At 35.5% G+C, this 23,100-nt stretch overlaps 2 protein-coding genes across 2 annotated transcripts; both read right to left on the reverse strand.

Moving 5' to 3' along the window:
* Positions 1 to 907: 907 nt before the first annotated feature.
* Positions 908 to 1,837, reverse strand: LOC119820132 (olfactory receptor 5B12-like). The gene has a single exon (XM_038338304.1). It carries the CDS (start codon positions 1,835 to 1,837, stop codon positions 908 to 910), a length of 930 nt encoding a protein of 309 aa, XP_038194232.1.
* An 8,979-nt stretch (positions 1,838 to 10,816) lies between these two features.
* Positions 10,817 to 11,761, reverse strand: LOC119821382 (olfactory receptor 5B12-like). The gene has a single exon (XM_038340378.1). The coding sequence runs from the start codon at positions 11,759 to 11,761 to the stop codon at positions 10,817 to 10,819; it is 945 nt and encodes a 314-aa protein (XP_038196306.1).
* Between the last annotated feature and the right edge of the window lie 11,339 nt (positions 11,762 to 23,100).

Below are 23,100 nucleotides of genomic sequence, written 5' to 3' on the forward strand. Positions count from 1 at the left end.
TCCCAACACTCGGGAGGCAGAGGCAGGAGGATCTCTGAGTTCGAGGCCAGCCTGGTCTACAAGAGCTAGTTCCAAGACAGGCTCTAGAAACTACAGGGAAACCCTGTCTCGAACCCCCCTCCAAATTTCCTTCAACAGTTCTTCCCATTATTTTTCACTACTTTAGCTAATGTTTCTATAAATATTCTTGCGCAAATTTGTGCCATTTTATGTTTTTTTCCTCTCCAGTCTATTTATGAGTGAAGTTGCTAGGTTGTATAATAACTACAGATAATCATTTGAGGAATCACCAGGATGTTGTCTCTATATTTGAAGTCATGTGAAAGCATCAAGTAGACAATGACATGTTCTTAACCTTTCTGGCAGGAGTAAGATGAAGTCTCAAAGTAAAGTTATGTTTCAGAATTTGAACACTTGAAGTGCAACCAATAGCGATTTGTATTTCTTTTAAGAATTCTCTTTTATTTCTGTGCCTAGATTTTTAGTTGAGTTTTTATTTTCTTGGTGTTCTTTATTGATTTGGAACTTTGTATGTTCTAGATACTAATCATGGTCATTTATATAGCTGGTAAAGATTTTTCAAAGGGTTTTTCATGAATGAGAGATATGTAGGCAGCACAAATATGCACACATGAGTGTATATGCATGTCTGAACATGAGATTGAAGATGTGACCATATTCATTTAAAAAAGATCTTTACTAAATCACTTTTCTTCCAATCTGTTGGTTTTAGCACTCTTATTTTGAAGTATTTTCATTTTTAAGCTTCACAGCTTCCTGAAAAATTATTTAAATAATTAAAATTATATGGACTAAATAGCCACTATTTTTATATTATATACTTTATATTTAGAAAGTAAGTGAAGATATTTTATTGTAGAATTGATATAAAACTAAACTATGAATGTTACAGAAGATTTTTCAGTCCCACAGCTTTTCTGAATGCACTCTTGACCTCTTTGTTTCTCAGGCTGTAGACCAGAGGGTTCAGCATGGGGATGACCATGGTGTAGAACACAGATGCCACCTTGTCAGTGCCCATGGTGTGACTGGAGCTGGGTTGTAAGTACATGAAGATGATTGTCCCATAGAAGATGGAGACTGCAGTGAGGTGGGAAGCACAGGTGGAAAAGGCCTTCTGGCGTCCTTCAGATGATTGCATCCTCAGAATAGTGATGAATATAAACAGATAGGAGAACAAGATGACCATAATAGAGAAGAGAACATTGAAACCCACAACGAAGAAAATCACCATCTCACTGACAGAGGTGTCTGAGCAGGAGAGGGCCAGGAGAGGAGGGGCATCGCAGAAGAAGTGGTCTATCACATTGGACTTGCAGAAGGAGAGCCTGAAAATGTTCCTAGTGTGGATGGAGGAATTCAGGAAGCCACAGACATAGGAACTTATGGTCAGAGAAACACATACGTTTGTCGTCATGATGGTGGTGTAATGCAGGGGCTTACACACTGCTGCATAGCGGTCATAAGCCATGGCAGCCAGGAGGAAACTTTCTGTGGTTATAAATCCACCAAAGAAGAAGATTTGGGTACCACAAGCATTGTGTGATATGATTTTATCTGTTGAAATGAGTCCTGCCATTACCTTGGGAGTGACAGCTGAAGAATAACCAAAGTCCACCAGAGACAGGTGACTGAGGAAAAGGTACATGGGAGTGTGGAGGCGCGAGTCCAGCACAATCAGTCCTGTCATTCCCACGTTCCCAAGCACAGTGCAGAGATAGATGAGAAGGAAGACAATGAAGAGAGGGATCTGGAGCTCTGGGTCATCTGTTAAGCCTGCAAGAATGAACTCAATCACCTCTGTACTGTTCTCCATTAGGGGTTAGGTGGCCTCCCTGAGCAAAGAGAAAGGATGAGACCTGAGGGGAAACTGATGATACACCTTTCTTTTTTCTTCATGCCATCTCTCACTGTGCAGATGTTTCTTTACTGCATCCTGATCTAAGCAATCCACGGCAGTAACATTCAAGTTTCAATTAAATGGAGTAAATTAAATTAAGTGACATAAGATCCCACTGTATTCCAAGAGATGTATCTGAATCTAGTCATTCCATGATGTCTGAATTGAATACAGGGGAGAGCGTGTCTTCATATAAGAACATCACATTAATTGCTATCTGGTAATATTCAAGTCTGTATTTGAACTCTCATAAATTAGAATAAATTAGTTTTATCCCTGAACTAGACTTATTTTTGATGCTAAGTCACAGCAGTATAATACAATACCCTGGATTATGTTCCTTTTATTCATTTTTTTTAAATATCTGTTATGTTTTGTTCAGTTTTCAGCTGTGTTCTGGTGTGTCTAATCAAAATGTTTGTTATGAAATCATAGGCTAATGTTATCTACTGTAGAGAGATTCTAAACACCACAATCTTATTTTTCAGTATTGTGTACACTGGGGAGCAGTGGTTTGTCTTGATGCCCCACTTCCTGTTTAATACACAGCTTCAGATCTACTGTTCATTCTTGCAGGGAAGGTGTTATCTCTTGTAAGTCTCTTTCATAGGGAAGCTAACCCCAGCCACATGAGGTTTTCTCTCACTGCATATACACCTTCCAATTACTCTGCTTTAGAATATCATCAACATAAAGGTTAGGTTTTCATCTTAGGAACTTTGGTAGCATATAAGGATTTATATCAGAAATCTTTTCAGAAACCTTGTAAGATGTTATTTTACTCTAATTTCATTTTTGTCTATGTTATGTAATAAGGATATTTTATATAATGATGATATTTAAGGGAATGAATTTAATGTTAATTGGTCTCATCATAGAATAAGATACACAGGATGTTCCATTTACCACCTACAGAAAACAGTAAATTGTACTGTAAGAATTTTGAATATATACCATAAAAGATTTTTTTTCACAATAAACAAATTTTACTTTTACATCTGGATGTCCTTGATTCCTGGCCTGATTTTGTCTCCAGATTGCTTAGCCACAATTTTTCATCAACATTTTATTGAATAAAATTATAATCCAAATTTGAGTTACATAACCTTTGTACAAAGAGATCCAGTCAAGGATCTTGGTATATCTTGATTTCAGAATGGTCAATATACAAGTTGGAGCTTCCATATGAAGTAAAACTAAAAATCTGGTCTTTAGGATTCTTGCTATACTCCTTTCTCCTTCTATCCTTTACATAGCCCTCTCTCGTTTTTTATGCAATCCTTATCTCTTTATATGTGGATATCCATTACAGTTGAGCAAAGTACAAGAATCCTTTTATCTTTTAGTCATCATGGTTATAAACTTACATATCTATATCTTAGTGGACTCATAAAATGTGGATAATATATGCATCCAACAAATGACTTTATTTTTTGAGATTTAAAGTATAGGAGAAGCTTTCTGCTGTATGATTATCTTTCTGTTCTCAGAATATAAGATACCATTGGTAATATAAATCAAAAATAAATAAAAGTATAATATTTGCTGGTAAGAATTGGAGCTGGAAGCAATTATCACAAGTGAGATAACCTAGACCTAGAAAGACAAATAGCGCATTTTCACATTAGAAGCTATTTTTGAATGTTTAGAAATGCAAAATTTTAAAAACCTATTTTCAGTGATGTTATGAATTTTATAAAAAATTTAGTCAGGATCACATCATGCCTGCTATGGAATCTCCTCTTATTTGTAAATCAAGAATGTTTACAAATAAAGTTTGAATTTGTTTTTTCTTGTAAACATCTTTTACTGAAATATTTCAGAATTTTGAGTAGGGGCTGGTGCATTGATTTGGAGGTTAAGAGCACTACCTACTCATGTAGAGAATGTAGGGTCTGTGTCTAGCACTTATATGATGGCTCACAATGACACATAATTGCAGTAGTTAGTTGTTTGATACAATGATTCATTTTATTTAATATATTGTATTGTGTCTTCTGTGAGCAATAGCATCTATTTGAACATTAATTGAAGGTTATAAAGAGAGTCTGATATAAAATAAAATGATTCAAATGATTCAAATATATGTAGGTCATGGAAATACAACTCAGAGCAAATGACCCTTTCTTCTGTATCTCATTTGTATAAAAACAGCTTGATCTTCAAACATTTAGAATGTCCTGCTGTGTAATCTTTCAGTATCTATTTAAAAAGTCAAAGCAAATTAGCCATATAAAGTACCAGGTGCTGTCCATATCCTCATTCTCCTGATAAATACAGTGTCTGTCTTAGGCACAAGACTTTTGCTGATTTCCTCATCCCCAGGAACACACAAGACACATTTCCTGCTGTTGAAAGTTTTGTGACTGAAGTAAGCATTGAGGCAAATAGACATTGAGCTTTATTCTTATTTTCTATTCCTCAGGAAGAGCACAGCGACTTACGGTTTCCACAATAGTGAATCAGTGGTTTAGCTTTGCTCAGTCCACTGAGTGATTAGAAAGCCTTGGCTCTACTACCAGGAAAGTCTCTATGATAGAAATAGAGCATGAATTTACACCTTTTTATATCATAGTCATATCTTATAATTTTGCAACTGTTTCTGAGTATTTTATTGCTTGTTATTAAATATGATATTTTCTCATTTATTGATATCAATTCTTCCTATTTAATATTTTGATTTCTTGATTGTAACAACATTTTACGATGATACCTCAATTTGATCATTTCATCATCTCTGGGATTAGTTAAGATAACACATATTATCAATTTCCCTAAAAAAAGCAATAAATATTATAGTAGTTCAAATACCTATTTCAAAATCAATCAAGTTCATTTTTAGTGAAGCATGGACCTGTACCCTATTAACTGCCTTACATCTTATAAATATATAATATATATTATATATGTGTATTTTCATAAATTTAAAGAGGACTTAAACATTATATGTATATATATTACACAGCAGGACATTTTAAATGTTTGAAGATCAAGCTGTTTTTATACAAATGAGATACAGAAGAAAGGGTCATTTGCTCTGAGTTGTATTTCCATGACCTACATATATTTGAATCATTTGAATCATTTTATTTTATATCAGACTCTCTTTATAACATCCAATTAATGTTCAAATAGATGCTATTTCTCACAGAAGACACAATAAAATATATTAAATAAAATGAATAGTTGTATCAATATAAATTTTATATATATATATTTCATCTCTGTATTTGGGCATACAACCTTTGATTATCTCTGATACAAAGTATAGCAATATACAAAACATTGAAGTCTAAGCTCTCAGTGAGTGACCCAAATTAAAGATGACTGAACTTACAGTTTGTACTCTCCTGGTTGCTTCTTTCCTCAAGTTCTTGAAGGTTATAGGTCTGACTCAGAGTCTTGTCTTCTTTCCTGACCAGCATAACATGTAAATCTACCACTTTCATACATAATTAGGGCTCAATTAATAATTCTGTCCCTGAAAGTAAGAAAATGTCTTTCTTTGGAGAACCTTACATAGTACTTGGCATTGGAATCCTCAAATGTAATGTCTACTCCTGGGTGTCCTAGTCTTCCTTCTTAGATAAATCATTTCATCTCTTTATTGTTTATAACATATCCATACATAAGAAGGAGTAATAGACAGGTAACCCCAAGGACATCTGCCCTGAAGGATGCCTGAGTGTAACAAAAGAGTAATCTTCATCATTCTCGTACTTTGTAACATGTGATTACTATTTTATCCTAATAATTAATACAATTGTTATTTTTTCCCAAGTGAACATGCTCTTGATAACATTCCATTTAGGGAAAAATTAATTGTTAGTTCTAGACTACTATTAATAGTCAGTTCAATAACAGGTATTTAAAAAGCCCTTGTTTTGGGTTGCTCCCTTTAGTGATAGGCCAATGGAGACTACAAATGTTAAAATATGATAACCAGGAGAGACTACTATATTCATGAAGCTCAATTGGGAAAAATATCCCAAGAGGTTACAACAAGCCTTATAACACACAACTGGGAAGTAAGTGATTAAAGATTCTATGTGAATTCATCTATGCTTATCAATAAAGATCATGGGATTATTTTTTAGTAACTTTTATAATAATTCTTTTGGTAATGAAGAACTATAGGATTTCAATTTGATGTTCAGGTTAAGGGTAGAAATTTATATTTTTGTGCCTACAGTATATTTATGCTTCCCTTAATTGACATTATTTGATTTTTTGAGATGAAATGTTGATGTGCTAATTGTTTTGACCCCTGATGAGTTTGAACTATAGAGCTGAGACTTTCTAAGAAGTCTATCAAGAATAAGAAATGTTCTTTGCATCTGTGATGCTTAAATGCAGTTGTTATTATAAGTACAAAAGCAAATAATAAAAGAGGTGCATAATTGTGTGTATGGAGACATACACATCATGCTGAATAAGAAAAAAAATAGTAGATAGAAAACTGAAAGGGAAAATAGGAATTTTCTTTATATTATCTTGTCAGAATACTTTCTGAAGAAAATGAACATTTCATTATGTCCCAAACCGAATACAGGCCCATCATAAGCATGTTGTATCAAATGAAATGAAGATTACATCTCAAAAGTTCAGAGTTTCAAAAGAAATCCAAGCTCTTAATCAAACCATGTATTGACAGCATTAACAAATGTTCATTGGTAGTATTTTCCATTTTGGTATCCACCTCCTATCCACAAACAACTATGAACTTTGGTTGGTTGTGATTTTTCATAAATAATCTCTGTCTGTTGCAAATAGAAGTTCTTTTGATGAGGGGTGAAGACTACACTTGCTGTTGGTATAGGATACATGTTCAGATGGTTGTTAGGAATCATGATCACTTATCAAATATATATAATTTTACTACTGCTGTGTAGTTAGCTTTTTCCAATACAAGCATGGTTTCCGTCTTGTTAATTAGGTCTTATGTTCAATTAGAGAACTGTTGGTTATCACCAAGTTATGTGTGCTTGCATCCTTAGAGTTAGCATGCTAAGCTCATTGTTATAGAGATATCTGCAAAACACTCCAATACATAAGGCTCAGGAAACACTGTGACAGAGGTGGCAGAAAGGGTTGTAAGGGTCAGTAGAGCAGTGATCTTGATATAAGATTGCCTTTTAGTAATGTCAGAAGTTACACCTATAAAGTCTCATCAATATGACTGCTTAAAAGAGGGCTGAGCAAGTACAACAACCCACATGCTAAAGTGTACCAGAGCAAGTCTCAATTCTATACAAAGAGCTACAGGAAACAAAAGATAACCTGGAAAGGGAGAAGAAATTTTCCCTAGGGAAGGTCACAGAAATTGGTCATTTCTTGGTGGTGTCAGCATTATTTAGTTTCCAATGTTAGTGAAATAACCCCAAATGCTCTAAATATTCGTCCTTTTAGCCAATAAGTTAACAAACATAGCTTTTTTCACCTGCAAATATTTCAAATAATCAATTTTAAAGGTGACTTCTTCTTTGAGAATTTTTAAAAGTGTAATCTTGATTAGAGCATAAATTAGTTATCAGTTGAAAACTGAAAGCTCTGCAGGTCTGGGCATGATTCTGGGACCACCAAGAGAGTAGCCTGAGCTACGACCCTTGCAGGGCTGTGCATGAGTCTGGGACCTCTGAGGGAATACAGTAGAGCCAGAGAACTTCTTTGAACTGGGCGCAAGGGACCTTCGTGGGAGCAGGAACATCTACAGAAACTTGTCTGAGTGACCTAAGCCAGAGCAGGCCTGAGACAGGAAACTCTACAGGAACAGAGCGAATCCTAGGAATGCCAAGTGACCTCCAGGAACACAGAATGACTAATACGGTGACTGGAACCATGGCTCTGACTGCACAACAAGGAGCAACTATCTAAGCCTTGTATCCACTGGCACCTGGAAAATTGATTACCAGAGTCACAGCCATCCCCAAATACACCAATCAGAGGAAAAGATGGGTAGACAAAGTAAGAACACATGAAACACCACAAAGAGCAACACTATACCAGTAATAACTAGTTGCCCTACAACAGAAAGATGTGAACAACCAAATACACATGAAGCAGAAGAAACTGACCTAAAAAAACATTAGGAGAATGTTGAGCCCCTTAAAGGGGAAATTAAAAATTAGCTCAAAGAACTGGAGGAAAACAAAAATATTGTAAGATATCAACAAATCCCTTAAATAAAACCAAGAAAAAGCAATCAAACAGATGAAAAAAACTGTTCAAGACTTGAAAACTGAAATAGAGACAATAAAGAAAACACAAGCTAAGAGAATTATAGAAATAGAAATAAGGAGAATACTATAGGCAACCAAACAAACAGCGGAATAAAAGATATGGAAGAGAGAATCTCAAGCACTGAAGATACAATAGAGGAAATAGACTCATAAGTCAAAGAAAGCATTAAGTCTAACAAAAGCTTAATTCAAAATATCCAGGAAATATGGGACACTATGAAAAGACCAAACCTAAGAACAATAGGTATAGAAAAAGGAGAAGTTCAACTCAAATGTACAGAAAATATATTTAACAAAATCATAGAAGAAAACTTCCCAAAACTAAAATAAAGCTATGCCTATGAAGATACAAAAAGCTTACAGAACACCAAATAGATTGGATAAAAAAAACTGCCCCCTTGCCACATAATAATCAAAAGAATAAAATACAGAGTAAAGAAAGACTATGAAGAGCTGCAAAGGAAAAAGGCCAAGTAACTTATAAAGGTAGACATATCATAATTACACCTGACTTTTCATTGGAGACAATGAAAGCCAGAAGGTCATGGTCAAGTATTATGCAGACATTAAGAGACCATGGAGGCCAGCCTAGACTACTATACCCAGCAAAACTTTCAATCACCATAGAAGGACAAAACATGATATTTCATGACAAAACCTGATTTAACCAATACCTAGCAACAAACCCAGCTCTATACAAAATACTAGAAGGAAAACTTCAACCCAAGGAAGTTGGCTACACCAACTAAAACACAGACAATTGATGGTCTCATAGCAGGAAATCCCCAAAAAGGGAACAATGCACAAATTAACATAACCAACCAGAGAACTAAATTAACAGGAGATAGCAATCACTGGTCACTAATATCCTTTAGTGTAAATGGACTCAACTCATTTATAAAAAGGCACAGGCTGACAGACTGGATACAGAAACAGAATCCATCCTTCGTCTGCATATAGGAAACACATCTCAACCTCAAAGACAGACATTGTCTCAGAGTAAAAGGTTGGGAAAAAGATAGCAATCAAATGGACTTAAGAAACAAGCAGGTGTAGCTATCCTAATATTTAAGAAAATAGACTTCAGGCTAAAATCAATCAAGAGACAAAGAAGGTCATTTCATATTAGTCACAGGAAAAATCCATCAAGAAGAAATCTCAATACTGAACATCTATACCCCAAGGGCATCCTCATATGTAAAAGAAACACTTCTAAAGCTTAAATCATACCGGACTGAGCTCCCAAGGTCCTGATGAGGAGCAAAAGGAGGGAGATCATGAGCAAGGAAGTCAGGACCGTGAGGAGTGCGTTTACCCATTGAGACGGTGGGACAGATCTAACGGGAGACCACCAAGTCCAGTTGGAATGGGACTGATGGAACAGGGGACCAAACCGGACTCTCTGAATGTGGCTGACGGTGGAGGAGGACTGAGAAACCAAGGACAACGGAAATGAACATGAACTCTACAGCATGGACAGGCTTACTGTGAGCCTTGTCAGTTTGGTTGCTCACCTTCCTGGACTTAGGGGGAGCTGGGAGGACCTTGGACTTAACATAGTGAAGGGAACCCTGATGGCTCTTTGTCTTGGAGAGGGGCGGAGTGTGGGTATGGGTGGAAGGGAGGAGAGGGAAGGGGGAGGAGGAGGGGAGGAGATGGAAATTTTAATAAAAAAACAAAAAAAAGAATTATAGTGGAATTTGACTAATACAGACACATTAAAAAATCCCTTCATCAGTTCTTCCCACTATATTTCACTACTTTAAGTAATGCTTCTATAAACATTCTTGCTTAAAATTGTGTCATTATATGGGTTTGTTTCTCTCCAGTATTTCTATGAGTTATATGGTAATTATGGCCTATTATCTGAGAAATCACTAAGATGTTGTATCTATAATTGAACTCATGTAAAAGCACAGAACAGACAGTGGCATGTTCTTTTTTTTTTTTTTTTTAGGTTTTTTTCGAGACAGGGTTTCTCTGTAGCTTTGGAGCCTGTCCTGGAACTAGCTCTTGTAGACCAGGCTGGTCTCGAACTCACAGAGATCAGCCTGCCTCTGCCTCCCGAGTGCTGGGATTAAAGTCGTGCACCACCGCCGCCCGGCTCAGTGGCATGTTCTTAACCTTTCTGGCAGGAGTAAGATGAATTCTCAAGGTCATGTTAATGTTTCAGAATTTGAACACTCGAAGAGCAACCAATAGCAATTTATATGTCTTTTGAGAATTCTCTGTTTATTTCCATGCACAGATATTTAGTTGAGTTATTTACTTTCTTGGTGTTCATTATTGTTTTAGAATGTTGTATGTTCTATATACAAACCATGGTCATTTATATAGCTGGTAAAGATTTTTCCCAGGAGTTTCTCACGGAGCAGAGATGTGTATGCAGTACATATACGCTCCCATGAGTGTTTATGCATTTCTGAGCATGAGATTGTGGATATAACAATATTAATTTAAAAAATATCTTTACTAAATCTATTCTGCTTCTAATCTGTTGGTTTTAACACTCTTATTTTGAAGTATTTTCTTTTTTAAGCTTCACAACTAACTGAAAAATTATTTAAATAATTGGAACTAAATGGACTGGATAGCCAATATTTTCTTTATATTTAGAAAGTAAGAGAAAATATTTTATTGTACAATAAATGTGAAACTAAAATATAAATGTTACAGAAGCTCTTGCAGTACCCACAGCTTTTCTGAATGCACTCTTGACCTCTTTGTTTCTCAGGCTGTAGACCAGAGGGTTCAGCATGGGGATGACTATGGTGTAGAACACAGATGCCACCTTGTCAGTGCCCATGGTGTGACTGGAGCTGGGCTGTAAGTACATGAATATGCCCGACCCATAGAAGATGGAGACTGCAGTGAGGTGGGAAGCACAGGTGGAAAAGGCCTTCTGGCGTCCTTCAGATGATCGCATCCTCAGAATAGTGATGGATATAAACAGATAGGAGATCGAGATGACTACAATGGAGAAGATATCATTGAAACCCACCACGAAGAAAATCACCATCTCACTGACAGAGGTGTCTGAGCACGAGAGGGCCAGGAGAGGAGGGGCATCGCAGAAGAAGTGATCTATCACATTGGACTCGCAGAAGGAGAGCCTGAAAATGTTCCCAGTGTGGATGGAGGAATTCAGGAAGCCACAGACGTAGGAACTTATGGTCAGAGAAACACATACGTTTGTCGTCATGATGGTGGTGTAATGCAGGGGCTTACACACTGCTGCATAGCGGTCATAAGCCATGGCAGCCAGGAGGAAACTTTCTGTGGTTATAAATCCCACGAAGAAGAAGAATTGGGTGCCACAAGCATTGTGCGATATGATTTTATCTGTTGAAATGAGTCCTGCCATTACCTTGGGAGTGATAGATGAAGAATAACCAAAGTCCACCAGAGACAGGTGACTGAGGAAAAGGTACATGGGAGTGTGGAGGCGCGAGTCCAGCACAATCAGTCCTGTCATTCCCACGTTCCCAAGCACAGTGCAGAGATAGATGAGAAGGAAGACAATGAAGAGAGGGATCTGGAGCTCTGAGTTATCTGTTAAGCCTGCAAGAATGAACTCAGTCACCTCTGTACTGTTCTCCATTAGGAATTAGGTGGCCTCCCTGAGCAAAGAGAAAGGAGATCAGCATGAGAGATGAGGGGAGACTCATGATCCAGTCTGCTTGTCTTCTTCATGCCATCTCTCATTGTGCAGATATTCCTCCTGCATTCTGACCTAAGCAAGACATGGCAGTAACATTCAAGTTTCAATTAAATGGAGTAAATTAAATTAAGTGACATAATATCCCACTGTATTCCAAGAGATGTAACTGAATCTAGTCATTCCATGATGCCTGTATTTAATACAGGGGAAAGGGTGGTCTTTATATAACAGTATCACATTAATTGCTATCTGGAAATATCAAAGTCTTCATTTGAACTCTTAACAACTAACCCAAAATAGTTTTATCACTTAACTAGAATCATTTAAGATGCTATGTCACTGCAATAGAATGCAATACTATGTAATATTTTTTTATTCATTTTATAAATTTTTGTTATGTTTAGTTCTATTTTCAGCATTTTTTCTCGTGTGTTTACTCAAACTGTTTGTCTTGAAATGCTAATGTAATGTTATTCACTGTAGACAGAGTATAAAGACCTTAAACTTATTCTCAGTATTTTTCAGGCTGTGGAGCAGTGGTTTGTCTTGGTGTCCCACTTCCTGTTTTTTACACTGCTTCAGGTCTACTGTTCATTCTTGCAGGGAATGTGTTATCTCTTGGAAGTCTCTTTCGTAGGGAAGCTAACTCCAGCCACATGGGTCTTGAGGTCTTCTCTCACTGCATATAAACCTTCCAATCACTCTGTTTTAGAATATCATCAACATGGAGGTTAGGTTTTCATCTTAGGAACTTTGGTAGCATATAAGCATTTATATCAGAAATCTTTTCAGAAATCTTGTAAGATGTTATTTTACTCTAAGTTAATTTTTGTCTATCTACGTGATGCAAAAAGAATATTTTATATAATGATTATATTTAAGGGAATGAATTTTAACTTTAATTGGTCTCATCATAGAGTAAGATATACTGGATGTTCCATTTACCACCTACAGAAAACAGTAAGTTATATTCTAAGAATTTTGGAATATGTACAATAAAAGTTTTGTTTTCACAATAAACAAATTTTACTTTTACATCTGGATGTCCTTAATTCCTGGCCTGACTTTGTCTCCAGGTCAGAAATATCATGATAATAAGACAGCTCTGCTTTAAATAATGTCTGCGAAATTCTTTTGTGGTTATGTGGCTTGGCCACAAATTTTTCATCAACATTTTATTGAACAAAATTATAATCCACATTTGAACTACATAACTTTTTGTACATTGTGATCCAGTCAAGGGTCTTGATATATCTTGATTTCAGAAGTCATCAATACACAAATTGGAGTTTCCATGAAATAAAACTAAAAGTCTGGTGACAAAATTTCATTAGGATTTTTTTTCTCCCATCCTTTATATAGCCCCTTCTTATTCTTATGCAATCCTTATCTATTTGCATGTGGATATCTGCTACAGTTGAGCAATGTACAAGAATCCTTTTATATTGTAGTCATCATGGTTATAAATTTACATATCTAGTGGACTCATAAAATGTGGATAAAATAAGCATCCAACAAATGACTTTATTTTTTTTAAGATTTAAAGTATAGGAGAAGCTTTCTGATGTATGATTATCTCTCTATTCTCAGAATACATGATATCTTGTAATATAAAGCACAAAATCAATAAAATTATAAAATTTGCAGGTGAAAGGTTGGAGATGGAAGCAATCATCCCAAGTGAGGTAACCTACACCTAGAAAGATAAATATCATATTTTCTGTCACAGTAGAAGTTAGTTTTGAATATTTAGAAATGTAAAAATTTAAAAACCTATTTTCACTGATGTTATGACTTTCATAAGAAAATTTAGTAGGTTTACGTCATGCCTGTCATGGCATCTCCACTTACTTGTAAATCAAGCCTAATGTTTTTTGAGACTTTTAAGCTGAGGGATAATGACTTTCTTCCGTTTGGAAAAAACTATAGCCAGATTCTTTTCAGATATTTCTTCTGCTTCATTATCTCCCCCTCTTCTGGGGAGTTTCCACATTGTATTAACTTTTATGATTCTTTCCCACAATTCAGAATATGAAACTGTTAGGAATATTCATAGGGCATGGAATTCTTTTGTTTGTTTGTTTTAATGTTCTGTTGTTGTTTTGTTTTGTTTGTTTGTTTGTTTCAAGACAGGGTTTCTCTGTGTAACAGTCCTAGTTATCCTGGTTCTAGCTCTTGTAGACTACGCTGGCCTTGAACAGATCTGCCTGCCTCTGTCCCAAGAGCTGGGACTAAAGGTATGTCCAATACCTCCAAGCTCAGGGCAGGAAGTTTTGTACACCTGGTCTTCTTTTATTGGAGTAAATACTTAAAATGTGATTAATGGATCTAAACATAAAAATATGTTCTTAATGAAACGTTAAACTCTTTTCAACATGACTATGCCATTTGCATTTCAACCAGATAAAATTATTGAAGTGTTTGCTCTTATTATTTCCGCTTGTCTTTTTTTTTGTAACTCCCTTTTACGGAGTAAAATCTGTTAATTTTAATGAATTCTAATAATGTATATTTCTTTCATTAACAACAACAACAGAAAAGAATGTTTACAAATAAAGTTTGAATTTGCTTTTTCTTGCAAACATCTTATACTGAAATATTTCAGAATTTTGAGTATTGGCTGGAGCATTGATTTGGAGGTTAAGAGAACTACCTGATCATGTAGAGAATGTAGGCTCTGTTCCTTGCACTCACATAATGGCTCACAATGACATATAACTAAATAGCTAGGTGTTTGAAATAACTATTCACTTTATTTAACGTATTTTATTCTGTCTTCTGTGAGCAACAGCATTTATTTGAACATTAATTGCATGTTATAAAGAGAAACTGGGGCCAGGCAGTGGTGGTGCATGCCTTTAATTCCAACACTCGGGAGGCAGAGGCAGGCCGATCTCTGTGAGTTCGAGGCCAGCCTGGTCTACAAGACCTAGTTTCAGGACAGGCTCCAAAAGCTACAGAAATCCTGTCTCAAAAAATGAAAAAATAAAAAATTAAAGAGAGTCTGTTGTAAAATAAAATGATTCAAAGTAATATATGTAAACCATGCAAATGCAACTCAGAGCAAATGACCTTTCCTAATGTGTCTCAGTTATATAAAATCAACTGGATAATCAAATGTTTAGAACATCCTGCTGTGTAATCGTTGTGTATCTATTTTAAAATGTCAAAGCAAATTAGCCATATAAAGTACCAGGTGCTGCTCATATTCTCATTCTCTTGATAACTACAGTATCTGTCTTAGGCACAAGACTTTTGCTGATTTCCTCATCCCTGCTAGAACACCCACTACATTTCCTGATATTGGAAGTTGTGTAACTAAAGTAAGCATTCAGGCCAATAATATTGAGCTGTATTATTATTTTCTATTCCTTAGGAAGAGCACAGTGATTTATTGCTTTTTACAATTGTGAAACCATGATTTCGCATTGCTCAGTCCAATCAATGGTTAAAAAGCCTTGTCTCTAATACCAGGTAAGCCTCTATGATAGTAATAGAACATTAATTTACATCCTTTTATATCATAGTCGTATCATAATTTTGTGACTATTTCTGAGTATTCTATAGATGTTCTTAAGTTGACATTTTCTTATTTACTGATATATATATATTATTTTAAAATATTACTATGATTTTCCTAATTGTAAGAATATTTTACAATGATACCTCAATATGATCTTTTCATCATCTCTGGGATTAGTTAAGATAATACATTATCAATTTCCCTAAAAAGCCAATCAATATTATAGTAGCTCAAATACATATTTCAAAATCAATCAAGTTTAATTTTAGTGAGCAGGAAGCCATTAACTGCCACATACCCTATTAACTGCCACATGTCACAATATAAATATCTATCTATCTATCCATATATATAAAATTTGTGTTAAATATATATTATATATAAGCATTTTCTATATATTTAATACAGTACATAAATAAAAATGTAATATATATACATTAATATTACAATTTTATCTCTGTATTTTGACATACAGCCTTTGAATATCTTTGATACAAAATATAGCAATATATAAAACATTGAAGTCAAAGCTTTCAGTGACCCAAAGGAAAGATGACTGAACTCACAGAGTGTAGTCTCCTGGTTGCTTCTTTCCTCAAGTTCACGAAGGTTATGGGTTTAACTCAGTGTCTTGCCTTATTACATGAGCAGCATAGCATGTAAATCTTCCATCTTCATACATAATTAAGGCTCAATTTGGAGAGTCTTACATAGTATTTGTCTTTGGAACCCTCAAATGCAAGCTCTACTCCTGGGAATCCTGGTCTTCCTTCTTAGATAAATTATCTCACCTCTTAAATTTCAGAAGATTCATTCATAAAAAGGAGTAGTAGACAGGTAACCCCAAGGATACCTGCTCTGAAAGATGCCCGAGTGTGACAAAAAAGCAATTTTCATCATTTATGTATGTTCTTTGTAACATACGATTACTGTTTTATTCTAACAAATAATAACACCATTATTTTTTCCAAGGGAACATGATCTTGCTAACATGCCATTTGGGAAGCAATTAATTGTTCATTCCAGACAACCATTAAAGTCAGATCAATAATAGATATTAAAGAGGCCCCTGTTTTGGGCTGCTCCCTTTACTGATAGACCAATGGAGACTTAACTTTTTAAAATGTGGTAACCAGGAGAGACTGCTATAGCTGTGGAGCTCTCATTGGAAAATATCCCAAGAGGATTGCAACAAGTCCCATCTCACACAACTAGGGAGTAAATGATTAAAGATTCTATGGGAATTCAGCTATGCTTATCAATGAAGATCATGGGATTATTTTCAGTAATTTTAAAAATAATTCTTTTGGTAATGAAGAACTATAGGATTCCAATTTGACATTCAGTTTAAGGGTTAGAAATTTATATTTTTTGTGTCTACCTTATATGTGTGCTTCCCTTAATTGACATTATTTATTTTTTTTTTGTTTTTCGAGACAGGGTTTCTCTGCAGCTTTAGAGCCTGTCCTGGAGCTAGCTCTTGTAGACCAGGCTGGTCTCGAACTCACAGAGATCCACCTGCCTCTGCCTCCCGAGTGCTGGGATTAAAGGCGTGCGCCACCACCGCCCGGCTGACATTATTTAATTTTTGAGAAGAAATGTCAATGTGCTCAATTGTTTTGACCCGTGCAGAATTTGAAGCACAGAGCTGAGACTTGCTAACAAGTCCACCCCAAATAAGAAATGTTCTGTCCATCTGTGGTCCCAAAATACAGTGTTTACAATAAATACAAGAGAAATAACTAAAGAAGTGCATAATTATATGAGCAGAGACATACATATCATGCTGAATAAGATAAGAAATAGTAGATAAAAAACTGAAAGGGAAAAGAAGAATTTTGCTTTACATTATCTTGTCAGAATACTTTCTGAGGAAAGAGAACATTTTATTATGTTCCAAACATGATTGAGCATGCTGTGTCAAGCAAAATGAAGATTAGCTCTTAAAAGTTCAGAGTTTCCAAAGAAATCCAAGCTCTTAATCAAGCCATATATCGACAACATCAACAAAAGTTCATTGGTTCTATATTCCATGGTGGTATCCTCCTCCAAACCACAAACTTTTGTTTGTGATTTCTCATAAGTAATCTCTGTCTGATGCAAAGAGAAGTTTCTTTGATGAGGGGCAAAGACTACACTTACTTTTTTGTTATAGAATACATGTTCAGATAGTTGTTAGGAATCATGATTGCTTAATAAATATACATAATTTCACTAGTCCTGACTAGTTAGCTAATTTTTTCAATACCAAGCACGGTTTCTATCTTGTTAAGTAGGCCTTATGTTCATTTAGAGAACTGTTGGCTACCACCAAGTTATGTGTGTTTGCATCCTTAGAGTTAACATGCTAAGTTTATTGTTATAGAGATATCTACAAAATACTCCAAAACCTAAGGCTCAGAGAAAAATGTAGAAGAGAAGGAAGACAGGGTTGTAAGGGCCGGAAGAGCAGTGATCTTAATGTAAGGTTGTAATTTAGTAATGTCAGAAGTTATACCTATAAAGTCTCATCAGTATGACTGCTTAAAAAGGAACTGAGCAAGAATAACAACCCACTTGAAAGTCTCAGTTCCATACAAAGAGCTATAGGAAAGAAAGATGATTGAGGAAGAGAAAATAATTATCCCTAGGGAAGGTCACAGAAATTGGTCATTTCTTGCTGTCAGAATTCTTAGTATCCCTTGTTAGTAAAATCATGCAAAATACTCTAAATATTTATCCCTTAGCCAATAAGTTAATAAACATAGCTTTTCCTTTCAGCTGTAAATATTTCAAATACTCAAATTTAAAGGTCACTTTTTCTTGGAGACTTTTTATGTCTAACCTAGATTTAGACAAAATCAGTTATCAGTTGGAAATTGAAATCTCTGTTGGTCTGAGCATGAGTCTGGGACCACAAGGGTATAGGCCTGAGCCAGGATCTCTGAGGGGCTATGCATGAGTTTACATAAGAGACCCCAAAAATTCTACCAAAGAATTTGTTGTAGGAGGGCTGCTTGTTCATTTCCTGGTCACCCAGACTCCCAAAATACTCACACAGAAACTAATTAAATTAATGCTTGGTCTATTAGCTCAATCTTCTTGTTGTCTAGCTTTTACATCTTAATTTAAGCCATTACATTATTTTAAATTTTACCATGAGGCTCGTGGCCTACCTAAAAGGTTATGATGTGTCTGTCTCCAGGGGAAGCTCCATGGCTTCTCCCTGATTCCACCTTTTTTTCTCCCAGCATTCAATTCAGTCCTTCTTGCCTACATCTATTCCCTGCATAGGCCCAAGATAGCTTCTTTATTAGCCAATGGTATTCACTGTGTTCAGACTTCTACAAGTAATAAAACCTTCAGTACTGTAGCAGGATACAAGATTAACTAAAAAAATCAGCAGCCCTCCTTTACAAAGATGACAAGTAGATTGAGAACGAAATTAGAGAAACAACATACTTCACACTAGCCACTAATACCATAAAATATTTCAGAGTAATATTTGTGGAAAACAAGTGGAAGACCTGCATGACAAAACTTTAAATCTTTGAAGAAAGAAATGATTTGGGAGTCTCCTCTGTGTACTATGATTACCATTAATCAATAAAGAAACTGTTTTGGACCTATAGTAATGCAGGACTTAGGTAGGCAGGAAAAGCTAGGCTGAATGCTGGGAGAAAGAAGGGTGGAGTAAGAGAGACGCCATGGAGCTGCCAGAATCAGGCATGTAGTTGCCAGAGTCAAATATGCCAAATCTTTGCCGGTAAGCCACTGCCATGTGGCAATATACAGATTAATAGAAATGGGTTAAATTAATATAAGACTTAGCCAATAAGAAACTAGAGCTAAATGGGCCAAACAGTGTTTTAATTAATACAATTTCTGTGTGATTATTTCTGTTCTGGGCAGCTGGGATGAACAAGCAGCCTGCCCCAACAAAGAAATTAAAGAAGAAACTAGAAAATGGAAAGATTTCCTATGCTCTTATGTAGGTAGAATTAACATAGTAAAAATAGCAATCTTACCAAAATCAATCTGCAGATTCAATGCAATGTCCATCAATATCCAAGCAGAATTCTTCACAGACCTTGAAAGAACATTAGTCAACTTCATATAGAAAAGCAAAAAAAAAAAAAACCAGGGTAGTCAAAATAATTCTGTACAATAAACAAACATCTAGAAGCATCATATCTGACTTCAAACTCTACTACACAGTAACAGTACTAAAAAACAGACTTGTATTGGCATAAAAACAGACAGGAGGACCAATGGAACCATGTTGAAATGATAGATATCCACAGCTTCAAACACCTGATTTTTGACAAAGAAATAAAAAAATATCAAATTGAAAAAAGAAAGCACATTTAACAAATGGTGCTGGCATAACTGGATATCAACATGTAGAAGAATGAAAGTAGATCCATATCACCATACAGAAACTCAAGTTCAAATGGATCAAAGACCTTAACATAAAGCCAACCACACTGAACCTCAGGGAAGAGAAAGTGGGAAGTTTACTTGAATTTTTTGCTCAGGAGACTACTTCCTAAATATAACCCCAGTAGCACAGACACTGAGAGAAACAATTAATACTATGGGCATCTAAAAACTGAGAAGATTCCGTAAAGCAAAGAACATGGTCAAAAAGACAAAAGACCAGCCTACATAGTGGGAAAAGATCTTTACTAACCCAACATTGGGCAGAGGTCTGATCTTCAAAATATACAAAGAACTCAAGAAATTGGTCATCAAAAGAACAAACAATCCAATAAAAAATGGAGTACAGACCTAAATAGAGAACTCTCAACAGAAGAATCTAAAATGGCTGAAAAACACTTAAGAAAATGTTCAACATCCTTAGCCATTAGAGAAATGCAAATCAAAACAACTCTGAGATTCCATCTTATACCTATAAGAATGGCCAAGTTCAAAAACACTGATGTCAACTTATACCAGAGAGGATTTGGAGTAAAAGGAACACTGCTCCATTGCTGGTGGGAGTGCAAACTGGAAGAGCACCTTTGGATATCAGTATGGTATTTTCGTAGAAAATTAGAAAACATACTACCTCAAGACCCAGCAATACCACTTGGGTTTATACCTAAAGGATACTCAATTGTATCACAAAGACATGTTCTCAACTATGTTCATAGCAACATTGTTTGTCATAGCCAGAATCTGGAAACAACTTAAAAGCCCCTCAACTGAAGATGAATAAGGAAAATTTGGTACATACATATTGGAGCACTACACAGTGGAAAAATTAATGACATCTTGAAATTTGCAGGCAAATGGATGGATTCAACAAACATCATATTGAGTGAGGTAACCCAGACCTAGAAATACAATATGTACTCATTCATAAGTGGCTTTTTGACATAAGCAAAGAAAAATCTGCTTACAATTTACAATCCAATAAACCTAGAAAATAAAGAGGATCCTAAGAAACACATATATGGATCTAATGTACATGGGAAGTAGAAAGAGACAATATTCCCTGAGTAAATTGGTAGGATAGGGATAAGAGGAGAGGGTTGAAAGGGATGGGAGAGCAGTGGATGGGAACAGAAGAAAATATATAGCTAAATAAAAACATTTTAATAAAAGAATCTATATATGAAAGTGAACATTCAGTGTTTGTCTTTCTGGATCTGGGCTACCTAAATTATAATGATATTTTCCAGACCTATCATTTTCTTGTGAAATGAATACTTTTATTTTTCTTAACAGGTGAATATATTCAAACACATATACATACATATATTGTGCATGTGTGTGTGTATGTGTGTGTGTGTGTGTGTGTGTGTGTGTATCTCATGAGCATCTATTCTGTCTCCATTTCCTAATATTGAACAGAGTAACATCAACATAGATGAGAAAGTATGTATGTAGTAGATTACTGAGTCCTTTGGGAATATGTCAGGACAAGTACAACTGATCACACAATAGATCTATTTCTAGCTTTATGAGAAATTTTTATACTGATTTTAATAGTGACTACAGCAGATTTTACTTCAGTGTAAACAGTGAAAAGTATTTTCCTTTTCTCTCATTGATGTCAGCATTTTTTTATGTTTTGCTTTTTTTTTGAAGAGGAAGACATTTATTTCAGCATAAGATGTATATACATTGTTGAGAAAAATGATGTCTGGAATTTAATGCAGGAACCCCGAGACAGTGACTGTTGGAAAAGCCTTGGAGGGATGCTGTTTATTTTCTTGTTTTCCATGGTTTGTTCAGCCTGTTTTCTTATAGAACCCAGGATCACATTTTCCTAATGTTTTTTACTTTCAATCTAGAGGTTAATAGGTTTCCTCTATTGCACTCTCCTGACACAAGCTGGAAGAAAAACAATGGGTCGGTCCACTATGGACTGAAACCATCAACTCTATGAGCTAAACCTTTCTTCTTATAAATTTGGCTATCTAAAGAATTACGTTCTAGTGGACATTTGACTAATGCGGGAACATTGAAAGAATCCCCTCCTCAGTTCTTCCCACTTTTTTCACTACTTTAACTAATATTTCTATGAACATTCTTGTTCAAATTTGTGTCATTACATGGGCTTGTTTCTCTCCAATCTGTCTATGAGAGGAGCTGCCTATATAGTTATATAGTAAGTACAGCTAATCATTTGAGGAATCACCAGGATATCGTCTCAATTTTGAAGTCATGTGAAAGCATCAGGTAGACAGTTGCACATTCTTAACCTTTTCTTACAGGAGTAAGATGAAATCTCAAAGTAGTGTTAATGTTTCAGAATTTGAACATTTGAAGAACAACCAATAGTAACCTGTGTTTCCTTTAGAATTCTTTGTTTAGTTCCATGCTAGATTTTAAGTTGGGTTATTTATTTTCTTGGTGTTCATTATTGTTTTGGAACTTTGTATGTTCTGTATACTAACCATGGTCATTTATATAGCTTGTAAATATTTTTCCATTTTTTTCTCATGAAGGAGAGATATGTATATAGTTGCATATGAGCACACATGAGTGTATATACATGTCTGAGCATGAGATTGTGGATGTGACCCTAGTATGATGTGGGAGAGTCTTCTGTTTGAGTTGATTTCATTGGCTAATAAAGAAACTGCCTGGCCCATTTGATAGACCGCCCTTTAGGTGGGTGGAGTAGACAGAACAGGAAGAGGAAGTGAGGTAGAAGGATCAGTCAGATGCCATGCCTCTCCTAAGTTAGTCAGACTGCCGTGCCTCTCCTCAGAGAGAGATGCCAGACACGATGAAGCTCCAGCCCAAGATGGATGTATGCTAGAATCTAAACGGTAAGGCACCACTTCATGGTGTTACACAGATTATTAGATATGGGTTAACCAAGATGTGAGTAAGAGGCTGAAAATAATGGGCCAGGCAGTGTTTAAAAGAATACAATTTGTGTGTTGTTATTTCACGTGTAAAGCTAAGCATGCGGGAGCAGGGCGGCGGGAATCCGGCCCACAACTCAACACTACACTAGTAATAAAAAAATTTTAAATAAATCTACTATTGCCTGTTGATGTGTGATTGCTTCTAATTCATGGGTTTTAGGAGTCTTATTTTGAAGTATTTTCTTTTTTAAGCTTCACAACTAGCTAAAAATTATTTAAATAATTAGAATTATATGGACTGGGTAGCCAATATTTTCTTTATACTTAGAAAGTAAGTGAAGATGTTTTATTATAGATTTGATGTGAAACTAAAATATAAATGTTACAGAAGCTTTTGCAGTACCCACAGCTTTTCTGAATGCACTCTTGACCTCTTTGTTTCTCAGGCT

This window comes from Arvicola amphibius, chromosome 1 (assembly GCF_903992535.2).
Source record: "Arvicola amphibius chromosome 1, mArvAmp1.2, whole genome shotgun sequence".
In the NCBI taxonomy this organism is placed as follows: Eukaryota; Metazoa; Chordata; class Mammalia; order Rodentia; family Cricetidae; genus Arvicola; species Arvicola amphibius.